At 36.1% G+C, this 12583-nt stretch overlaps 1 protein-coding gene across 1 annotated transcript in view; it reads right to left on the minus strand.

The window, feature by feature from the left end:
* Positions 1 to 12583, minus strand: part of LOC106142952 (proton-coupled amino acid transporter-like protein CG1139) — a 29182-nt gene that overhangs the window by 957 nt on the left and 15642 nt on the right. The window contains exons 4-9 of the mRNA XM_060944746.1: positions 7009 to 7159; positions 6569 to 6690; positions 5839 to 5923; positions 3293 to 3537; positions 1701 to 1913; positions 859 to 1028 (exon numbers count right to left, since the gene is read on the minus strand). Coding sequence (XP_060800729.1) covers positions 859 to 1028; positions 1701 to 1913; positions 3293 to 3537; positions 5839 to 5923; positions 6569 to 6690; positions 7009 to 7159 — 986 coding nt within the window. The remainder of the gene's footprint in view (positions 1 to 858; positions 1029 to 1700; positions 1914 to 3292; positions 3538 to 5838; positions 5924 to 6568; positions 6691 to 7008; positions 7160 to 12583) is intronic.

The following is a 12583-nucleotide window of genomic DNA, read 5'->3' on the forward strand; positions in this document are numbered from 1 at the left end:
CGCAAAAGGCGACTAAGGGATAGGCTTATAAACTTGGGATTCTTTTTTTAAGCGATGGGCTAGCAACCTGTCACTATTTGAATGTATGAGTTTAGTACGTTAATTCGTTCTATTGGTACCGTTTGGTTCCCGGCACCAATAAAAAAAAAGAATAGGACCACTCCATCTCGTTCCCATGGATGACGTAAAAGGCGACTAAGGGATAGGCTTATAAACTTGGGATTCTTCTTTTAGGCGATGGGCTAGCAACCCGTCACTATTTGAATCTCAATCCCATCATAAAGCCAAACAGCTGAACGTGGCCTATCAGTCTTTTCAAGACTGTTGGCTCTGTCTACCCTGCAGGGGATATAGACGTGTTTATATGTATGAATGTATGTGGTACGTTAATTCTGACGGCCATCTTAAGGTTGGTAGAAAAGAATCTTGTGAAAAAAGGATCTACAAACACTTCAAAACTTTCTAAGAAATAACCAACATCATCTCATATCAGGAAGATGGTGATTGTGAGAAAAATTAGTTCATTCCGTCTACGTTGTTGACAGAGCTAACAGTATCGAAAATACTGAAAGGACACTTACAGCTGTATGGCATAATGACGGAATTGAACCATCAAACGCATCGCCCAAAATAAGAATCCCAAATTTATTAGCGTTTCCTTTAATTGACATTAACAATTTGTACGAGGAAAGAAGTTGGTACACTCCATGTTTTTTTTTTGCCTAAGGTAAGGTAAGGTATAACCCTTAACGGCCTCGATGGTCCAGTGGTTAGCGGGTGAGACTGTGAAGTTGGCGGTCCAAGTTCAAGCCCCAACAAAAACTAGGTTATGTATTAGGTACCCTAAAAATAACTTACCGGTGCCAATAACAATGACAATCCTGATGGTAATCTGGATGATATTGTCATAGCTGTTGGATGATCTCTTCTGTAGAAGTCTCGTGATCATCTCCATAGGTACGTAGAATTGTAGAGCATACGAAAATAAAATGACCAAAGCCATTAGTAACTTGGCAGTTTGGGCCAATCTGGAAAATTGAAGGAATTAGTTAAAAATTTTGATAGAACAAACAGTTTCAAGACTGCTGGCTCTGTCTACCCCGCAAGGGATATAGACGTGACTATATGTATATATGTTATTTCCAGATTCAAATTGTGACAGGTTGTGAGCCCATCGCTTAAAAAAAGAATCCCATGTTTGTAAGCTTATGCCTTAGTCGCCTTTTACGACATCCATGGAAAAGAGATGGATTGGTCCTATTCTTTTTTGTATTGGTGCCGGGAACCACACGACACTGACTGTTAAACTTGGGTAATTTTATCGTGCTTATTGAATTTATTTTTATTAAATCGTACAAGTTTGTTCTCCGAGTTTAATTGTATTAATGAAATGTTGTTATAAAAGTTAAAATGTGTTCGCATGTTGTCAGTTTGTGTTCAAGGTAGCCATTTTGTGCAAGACTTATTGGATATTTTAATTATATTATTTAATGATACATATTCCACCAAAGAATAAAATTTGAATTAGTGGTAATTTCATTAAAGTAACATTGTATATTATATCAATAGAAAAAATCAAGTAAAATACCATTATTTGATCTCGTATCTCATAATGACGATTTTTTATTTATTGAATAATCCCTGCATAATAAACACGGCACATCTAAAATATACAACAAAAAAAGGTCATATAAACTTACATGTCATCTTGCGGCAGATTCAAAGTGATGCTTCCTTTGACGTCATCACCAAACTGGAGGTACCCAAAGAAGCCCACGAACCCGTACAGTATGATGACGGTGATCATTGAGGTGTTGAGGACTCCCGGACAACCCAGGAACTTCTGGGGATGGGCCATCTCGTTCTCAACCGGCATGACTACGCCAATGCCTTCAATTGCGAACACTACCGTGCTGAAATAAAGAAAGGGAATTACATGAGAAATATACTATGTGTACTTATAAAGCTGAAGAGTTTGTTTGTTTGAACGCGCTTATCTCAGGAACTACTGGCTCGAATTGAAAAAATATTTTTGCGTTGAATAGACCATTTATCGAGGAAGGCTTTATAAGATCACGCTGTAACTATTAGGCAGAGAGAAATAATGGAAAATGTGAAAAAAAATGGGCCAAATGATTCATCCTTAAGGGCTTCAATGTTGCCCAAAATAACTATGTATTCCACGCGGACGAAGCCTCGGGCCTAACGAGATGAATTCATGGATATTGAAACACCTCAATATTAATCGAACTTATATAAAAAAATGAAAATAAACTCCACAATTTACGCTACAAGAGCAAATAAAATTCGTCTTGTTATCAAAGAATTGTATAATGTCTCGATTTATATTGAAATCCGAAAAATGTTCTACCTTTCACAATGTTGTTTATTTAACCTTTATTTTATTTAATATTATTAACTTTACAAATTTAGTTACTAGTAATATCTTTACAAGTTACTAATATAGAATCGAACATCATATTTTGTTACCTACAAAGAGTTTTCAATTAACGATAAATGATTAAATTGAATATATTATGCGCTATTCGAATTCGTCAATCAATCGTCGAATTTTCTATTATTGTCCATAATTGTAATTCAATTCATGTAGAAAGTTTGAATCAAATTTTATTATAATTGAATTTAAAATTGGACTTGTCTGATATATTACAACACAATTACGCGTAATGAACTTGTGATTCATCTCTGATGATGACGAGGCGATGGGCTGGCAACCTGTCACTCATTGAATCTCAATTACATCTTAAGCCGAACAGCTGAACGTGGCCATTCAGTCTTTCAAGACTGTTGGCTATGTCTGCCCCGCAAGAGATATACATACATACATAAAATCTGGCCTTTTTCCCGGAGGGGTAGGCAGAGACAATTTCCACTTGCCACGATCTCTTCATACTTCTTTCGCTTCATCCACATTCATAACTCTCTTCATACAAGCTTGGCGGTTTCGGGTACTCTTTACCTGACCCTTTACCAGGACGTCCTTAATTTGATCAAGATACGTTCGTGTAGGCCTTCCTACTCCGACCTTGCCCTCCACGCTCTCCTTGTATCTCTTTGTATATCTGCTCAGTCAACCTTTTTTTATTGCTATCAAAGGGAAAATCCTTCTATCAGACGCTTTTATTCATCCTCTCCACATGACATGAAGAGATACTTACAGAAGGGTTATATACATATATATTTTATTTTTATTTGTTTTTTTAATTTAATTATTTAAAACTTTATTTACACAAAAAGAAAATGTACAAAGGTTATTTTTATTTACGCTTACCTGAAAAACAGCGGCCACTTAGTGACGTCAACCACCAACTCTCTCTCACTCGGCGACGGCAGATCCGTGAACACGTAGTAAATGGTGATACCAAACACCACCAAAATCAGCACGTTGGCCAGCAAGGAGAAGGGCACCAGGTATTTCAGGTTCCTCACTTGGCATATGATGACCAGGGGAATGAGAGTCAACGCGCAGCAAGTCTGGACAGAGATCTCGTATTCAGGCCAGTAGGCGACGAAGACCTGGAATTAAGAAGAGGTTGTTTATTTATTTAATTATTTAAAACTTTATTGCACAAAAAACATACATACATACATATGATCACGTCTATATCCCTAGCGGGGTAGACAGAGCCACCAGTCTTGAAAAGACTGCCAGGCCATGCTCAGCTATTTGACTTAATGATAGAGTTGAGATTCAAATAATAACAGGTTGCTAGCCCATCGCCGTGGTCCTATTTTTTTGTACTGGTGCCGGGAACCACACGGCACTAGAAGCATTACTGTAATAGACGTTACATACCTAACTGTCAACCTCCGAATTTCACCTTTCTATGTCCAAATACGATCTCCAATTGATATAGAACTGATCCCTTCTAAATTTGTTATAAGATTTTATTTAACCCTTAACCACTGACGTGTATTTACTTGCACTAAGGCTGACGTACGTCTCAGGGACGTACTCTTTTTTAAAATAGCTCTAAGTCAGTAATTACTTACGATAACATGGTTATTTCTTTATATATCGTTACCCCAGTTTATATTATACTAGGAAATAAAAGAACTGTTTTTTTATTTTGCATTTATTTATACTTTTCATAACAAAACGAAAACTTAGAAAAAATTAACTGAAACAAAGAACCTTCTTTCTTTTGGCGCAAAAACTTAACTTATCAGTCTAAAATGATCACAGAACTGATAATATCTTTGTACCTAAATTATATTCTATGAAATAAAAACAAAATAATGGCACTTTATAAAGAATTAAATTTCTATCTATCTCTGACAATACGTCTCACAGACGTAGCGAAGTGTATATTTGCCTATTAGAGGTGCACCGCACATCCGCTCACGCCCCCTGCGCGTGCGTCACTGGAAGGTAGGAAGGTACAGGAAAGGAAAAGTTCATGTGGGTACACTGTAAAAAGTTATTGTTATTCTTGTCGCGCGCCTACGTCTCACAGACGTACGTCAGTGGTTAAGGGTTAACTTTCAATGTTTGTTTAGGCAACTACAAGTTGGATTTCACGATTCCACCCACTCCCACACTTGACGGGATTGAAATGTGAGACGATATATTGTTACACATTGTATGTTAGTTTGCAATACTTTATAGTACATAAAACTGGATAACAGATACTGCACAAATTTTCAGTGGCATATTTCTTCAGGTTGAATATTATTTACATTGTATTTTAAGTTTTTAAGTAGCATTCTTGCAGTTTTATATTTTAAGCTGTGCTGTTGTATGTTTGTTTATTTAGTAAACACTTTAGTGCAAAAAAAAAACATTATAATATACAGTTCCTACCTACACATAATAAAGGGTAAAAAAGACCAAAAATAATGATTTGAGCTTAATTATGATCATCAGAAAAATAGAAGTGCCGTGTGGTTCCCGGCACCAATAAAAAAAGAATAGGACCACTCCATCTCTTTTTCATGGATTTCGTACAAGGCGACTAAGGGATAGGCTTATAAACTTGGGATTCTTCTTTTAGATTCGTTAGCAACCTGTCACTATTTGAATCTCAATTTTATCATATCTAACAGTCTTTTCAAGACTGTTAGCTCTGTCTACCCCGCAAGGGATATAGACGTGATTATATCTATGTATATAAAAAAATAGAATAGAAGCGGATGGAATTGAATAAGGTTTACAGCAAAAATTGACAGATAAAGGTTGTCTGATGTAGGGTTGCACTAAGAAACGATTTCACGAAATCTTAAATATTACGATAACGACAGCCATGTGATTTATAAATTACTAGCAATGCGCCCCTGCTTTTCATGGGTAGCATTTATACACATGAATTTTCCTATTGTTTAACATACATACATACATACATAAAATCACGCCTCTTTCCCGGAAGGGTAGGCAGAGACTACCTCTTTCCACTTGCCACGATCTCTGCACACTTCCCTCGCTTCATCCACATTCATAACTCTCTGCATGTAAGCTCTGTTAAGCATTCATTAAAATTGTTTAACTCTTAACTTAATAAAAAAACATGGATCAAAATTAGTTGTGTAGTTTTAAAGATCTAAGCTTACATACATACAGACGAACAGCCGCGGGAAACGACTTCGCTTTATAGGTACTATGTAGTGACAATTAATGTATTTACATATAATCATACATACTTATCCGGAGGAGTAGGTAGGCAGAGACTACATCCTTCCACTTGCCACGATCCCTGTATAATTATATAACTAACATAATAAAACCTTATAACCTGTTGGCTCTGTCTACCCCGCAAGGGATATAGGCGTGACCATATGTATGAATGTATAAAACCTTATTACTATGTTAAATGATCTCACCTCTTCTAAAGAAGAGCCGATGAAGACAATATATACGCATAGCACACTTATATATGTCAATGCCGTTGAATAGTCCACTAGATTTCTGTAAAAATAGGACAACATACTTATAATTTTCTAGAAGCAAATCTTCAAAACTCCGCTTAATAAAAACTTTCAAATTAAAAACATTTTAAAATGTTAAGTACTCATATAAATAAAATTATGTCGTAAAAATCTTTTAACATAAAGTTTCGTCCATTACCTAAACTTAATCCAGTTTAAAATATTCTTTGGAGGTAAAAGGTCACATAAAACCGATGAGCCTGCATGAAAAGATTGAAAGTGGATGATGAAAAAAGGATGCAAGAAAGTAGAGAAGAGAAAAGGTGTACGAGTATGATGTAACTAGTTTAAGAAATTACATAACACCTTATGATTTCAAGCAAGTTATTTATAGAAATCAAAATAATATAAAATTAATTTTATGTCATGGATGTCGTAAAAGGCGACTTAGGGGTAGGCTTATAAACTTGGGATTCTTCTTTTAGGCGATAGGCTAGCAACCTGTCACTATATATATCTCAATTCTAAGTTGAAGCCATACAGCTGAACGTGGCCTTTCAGTCTTTTCTAGTCTGTTAGCTCTGTCTACCCCACAAGGGATAAAGACGTGACTACATATACATATGTTATGGGATTTCTATGTTTTCATATAATTGAACGTGCAGTAAAGTCAAATCAAACTTACTTCACAAAACCTCCCCACGGCTGGAGCTTTTTCGGGCCGTGAGTGAAAGCGGCGCCGCACGTTTCAGCGAAGCTCATGGAAGGCTTTTTGGCGTCAACGCACACTTCTTGAGATGTTTTTACCTTTAGATTTGTTTTTTTTTAATCATCCACAATTTAGATATCAAATAAATTTAAATATGTACGAGTAAATCGTCATTAATTCGATGGCCTCTGTGGCGCAGCGGTAGTAGGTACGCTTGTCTGTGACACCGGAGGTTCCGGGTTCGAATCCCGGCCAGGGCATGATGAGAAAAGAACTTTTTCTGATTGGTCTGGGTCTTAGACATTTATCTATAAGATATTAATCTATTCTTTTCTTTACACTAACGAGTTAAAAAACGTATCTCCAGATCCTATGTTTCGAGGATGAGTTAACAAATCAGTTAAAAACTAACTTACCAAAATGTGTACAGTGTGTGTGCACACTAAACCAGCAATGATGGTGCCTATAGACCCTGCCAGGAGGCCGCTGTTCTTGAAGGCTGACGGCATAGCCAGCAGTCCCGTGCCGAGGCATGCCTTCAGGAGATGCAGGATTGAACCGATGGTGCTGCGGGATGATGAACATTTATAATTTATTTATATTCCCTTACGTAACTAATGAAGGAAATTTGTAATATCAATGTGAATCAAGAAATAGTTATAAGTATAACATTCATACATGTATTCACGTCTTTGTCCTTTGCGGAGTTGACAGAGCCAACAGTTTTGAAAGACAACGTGCAGACAAAGACAACGGTTGCTATTCCATCGCCTATAAAAAAATTCAAGTTTGTAAACCTTTCGCTTAGTCGCCTTTAACGACATCTATGAGAAAGATAAGGAAACAATAAACTGTCTCTTATAATTATACTACTAAGTGCGCAAATTGGTTATTAGCTGAAATAATTATCACACGACTTGAACATTTTATTAGTTAAAATCGTGCTAGGTTACACGTTTTAAATTAAGTGATTGTTTGTGACTGTGTATTTTTATGTTTGAATTATCAAACTTATTTTATTTAATACTAAATGAAAACCATTTCTAAAAAACGTCTGAAAATCAGCACAGGGAATCTTGCCGTATCAATGCCGAATTGTAATTATACATACATACATACATACATATGGTCACGTCTATATCCCTTGTGGGCTAGACAGAGCCAACAGTCTTGAAAAGACTGATCGGCCACGTTCAGCTATTTGGCTTAATGATAGAATTGAGATTCAAATAGTGACAGGTTGCTAGCCCATCGCCTAAAAAGAATGCCAAGTTTGTAAGCCTATCCCTTAGTCGCCTTTTACGACATCCATGGGAAAGAGATGGAGTGGTCCAATTCTTTTTTGTATTGGTGCCGGGAACCACACGGCAATATTGTAATTATCCATACATATAATAAAACTGTAACTGAACCTTGTCTGTACATCTGTACATTGAAGATATTTAAGAAAAAATATTATAAGGGGTCTTTTTAGGGTCAATAGAAGCCAAAACAATTTTTTTTAGAATTTTTGTCTGTCTGTCTGTCTGTCTGTCTGTCTGTCTGTCCGTCTGTCTGTCTGTATGTTTGTACGCGCATCACGCAAAATCTACCGAACGGATCTGAACGAAATTCGGCACAGATATAGTTAGTAACCTGGATTAGAATATAGGCTACTTTTTATCCCGAAATTCTATCCCAAGGGGATGAAATAGGGGGTGCAAGTTTGTATGGAACTTCGTCATTTTTGAATCGATATAAAACGCTATAAATAATTAATTATCATATTTATTACTAGCTGTGCCCGCGACTTCGTCCGCGTGGAATTGTTATTTTGAGCATCATTGAAGCCCTCAAGGATGAATAATTTTCCCCGTTTTTTTTCACATAGTCCATTTTTTGTTTTCTCGTTAAAGTTGCAGCGTGATGTTATATAGCCTAAAGCCTTCCTCGATAAATGGTCTATTCAACGCAAAATAATTTTTCATTTCGAATCAGTAGTTCCTAAGATTAGCACGTTCAAACAAACAAACTCTTCATCTTTATAATATTAGTATAGATTATGCAAAAAAATTGATGTACCTACGTGAGTGCTTGTTGTTGTCTTGTTGAAGATGCTATTCAATCACGCAAATTCTATTGGATGGATTTTGATGAAACTTACGTACACGGGAATAATTATGCCTGGAATAGAACATAGTTTATTTTTCTTACAAAAACAAAGCTCGGAAGCGCAGCTGTTAAAAAACGAATAAATTCTAAAGACAAAAAAAGGAAATTATAATAATGGAAAGTTAAAGTACCTATCTCTTTGTTTACAACATTTGCTGTCTTGCCCATTGGAGACATCACAAATTAACTGTCACAGCTGGTGACCCGCAAGCAAGCGACGTAGAGCTGATGCTCAGTCCAGATGCCGAAAGTGAATTAAGGAACTCTACCGAATAAGTACCGATGCTGCAAGCATCGGTACTATATAATTTTGCCAGCGGCTACAATCGCGTTATTTCTTAAATTCTTGTGGCGCCATCTCGTATCGGATGGTCAAAAAATAAATATCTAAACCACGGGAACTAAATCAATGGTGAAATGGTAAGTACTGGCGTTACTACATGTGTGTTATTCCTGCTAATCTTGAGGAGCATGGCAACCGTCGCCAATGCGGGGCGCGTCAAACTACCTACATAAAAAAAAATTCTTCTCAAAGATGTGGTGAAACGGTAAGTGCTGGCGAAACTAAATCAATGAATAAAAGAAGTTTTAATTATATAATTAATTAAAAATAAAAATTTTGCCAGCGGAGACAATTGTGTTATTTCTTAAATTCTCATGAGGCGCCATCTCGTATCGGGTGGGCAAAAAATAAATATCTAAACCACGGGAACTAAATAAATAAACAAAGCATAATGAATTTTTTTGAATTTAATCAATAAAATGCTATTTATTTAATCATAATAAATATGATAATTAATTATTTATAGCTTTTTATATCGATTCAAAAATGACGAAGTTCCATACAAACTTGCACCCCCTATTTCATCCCCTTGGGATAGAATTTCGGGATAAAAAGTAGCCTATATTCTAATCCAGGTTACGAACTATATCTGTGCCGAATTTCGTTCAGATCCGTTCGGTAGATATTGCGTGATGCGCGTACAAACATACAGACAGACAGACGGACAGACAGACAGACAGACAAAAATTCTAAAAAAAATTGTTTTGGCTTCTATTGACCCTAAAAAGACCCCTTATAATATTTTTTCTTAAATATCTTCAATGTACAGACAAGGTTCAGTTACAGTTTTATTATATGTATGGATATGGATGATTAAATAAATAGCATTTTATTGATTAAATTCATTATGCTTTGTTTATTTATTTAGTTCCCGTGGTTTAGATATTTATTTTTTGCCCACCCGATACGATATGGCGCCTCATGAGAATTTAAGAAATAACACAATTGTCTCCGCTGGCAAAAATTTTATTTTTAATTAATTATATAATTAAAACTTCTTTTATTCATTGATTTAGTTTCGCCAGCACTTACCGTTTCACCACATCTTTGAGAAGAATTTTTTTTTATGTAGGTAGTTTGACGCGCCCCGCATCGGCGACGGTTGCCATGCTCCCTAGATTAGCAGGAATAACACACATGTAGTGACGCCAGTACTTACCATTTCACCATTGATTTAGTTCCCGTGGTTTAGATATTTATTTTTTGCCCACCCGATACGATATGGCGCCTCATGAGAATTTAAGAAATAACACAATTGTCTCCGCTGGCAAAATTTTTATTTTTAATTAATTATATAATTAAAACTTCTTTTATTCATTGATTTAGTTTCGCCAGCACTTACCGTTTCACCACATCTTTGAGAAGAATTTTTTTTTATGTAGGTAGTTTGACGCGCCCCGCATCGGCGACGGTTGCCATGCTCCCTAGATTAGCAGGAATAACACACATGTAGTGACGCCAGTACTTACCATTTCACCATTGATTTAGTTCCCGTGGTTTAGATATTTATTTTTTGCCCACCCGATACGATATGGCGCCTCATGAGAATTTAAGAAATAACACAATTGTCTCCGCTGGCAAAATTTTTATTTTTAATTAATTATATAATTAAAACTTCTTTTATTCATTGATTTAGTTTCGCCAGCACTTACCGTTTCACCACATCTTTGAGAAGAATTTTTTTTTATGTAGGTAGTTTGACGCGCCCCGCATTGGCGACGGTTGCCATGCTCCTCAAGATTAGCTGGAATAACACACATGTAGTAACGCCAGTTCTTACTATTTCACCATTGATTTAGTTCCCGTGGTTTAGATATTTAGTTTTTGACCATCCGATACGAGATGGCGCCACAAGAATTTAAGAAATAACGCGATTGTAGCCGCTGGCAAAATTATATAGTACCGATGCTTGCAGCATCGGTACTTATTCGGTAGAGTTCCTTAATTCACTTTCGGCATCTGGACTGAGCATCAGCTCTACGTCGCTTGCTCGCGGGTCACCAGCTGTGACAGTTAATTTGTGATGTCTCCAATGGGCAAGACAGCAAATGTTGTAAACAAAGAGATAGGTACTTTAACTTTCCATTATTATAATTTCCTTTTTTTGTCTTTAGAATTTATTCGTTTCTTAACAGCTGCGCTTCCAAGCTTTGCTTTTGTAAGAAAAATAAACTATGTTCTATTCCAGGCATAATTATTCCCGTGTACGTAAGTTTCATCAAAATCCATCCAATAGAATTTGCGTGATTGAATAGCATCTTCAACAAGACAACAACAAGCACTCACGTAGGTACATCAATTTTTTTGCATAATCTATACTAATATTATAAAGATGAAGAGTTTGTTTGTTTGAACGCGCTAATCTTAGGAACTACTGATTCGAAATGAAAAATTATTTTGCGTTGAATAGACCATTTATCGAGGAAGGCTTTAGGCTATATAACATCACGCTGCAACTTTAACGAGAAAACAAAAAATGGACTATGTGAAAAAAAACGGGGAAAATTATTCATCCTTGAGGGCTTCAATGATGCTCAAAATAACAATTCCACGCGGACGAAGTCGCGGGCACAGCTAGTTGTAAAAATAAAACAATTTCAATTTCAAAACGTAGGTATATGCAACTTATGCCACACATATAAAAAAAATGCTGTCAATTTCCCTTCCCGCGGGAATTTCGACAAATCTTCTTAGACTACATAAGGAAAATTTATGACAATGCCAATAGGTTTGGGCTATACGTTGATATGTCAATCAAGCATCTTCTTATGAATACATACAAACAACTAACATAAACATATCATCACGTCTATATCCCTTGCGGGGTAGATATAGATAGGCCACTTTCAGCTGTTTGGCTTAATGATAGAATTGAGATTGAAATAGTGACAGGTTGCTAACCCATCGCCTAAAAGAAGTATCCCAAGTTTATAAGCCAATCCCTAGTCGCCTTTAAGACATCCATGGTAAAGTAATGGAGTAGTCCCATTCTTTTTTCTTTTGGTGCCGGGAATCATACGACACTTACGACAAATATATATTCTAAGTACCTATTTGGTTGTGTTCATGCGAATAATTAAAAAAAATAGCACTATTAGTTGTGCATTTTGTGGATATCAGTTTGTCCACGAGGTAAACGTGTAAAATTCCGCCCGTTTGAAACAAAATACTAAATACAAAATACTAATCTAATTTACATTCCCACGAAAATTTTGGAAATCCATTTTGGAGCGGTTTCTGCTATACGTTGATATATGTATATTAGCTAATAAATTAGACTGTAACCTCTTTTATATAGAACCCGAATTCCATATCATCCACACTAATGATAAAGAGAAGCGATTTGTATTTTTGCACGTCTGTAAGAAGAGTCAGTAGTTTTTGAGTTCGTTCGAACTCATAAACTACTGATTTTCACGAGATTTGGCACAGAATTGACCTTCGGTAGTAAAATATGGTACTTTTTTCTCGAATTTCCCATTAGAGCGAAGCGCCGC

Source organism: Amyelois transitella, chromosome 6, assembly GCF_032362555.1.
Source record: "Amyelois transitella isolate CPQ chromosome 6, ilAmyTran1.1, whole genome shotgun sequence".
NCBI classification, from domain to species: Eukaryota; Metazoa; Arthropoda; class Insecta; order Lepidoptera; family Pyralidae; genus Amyelois; species Amyelois transitella.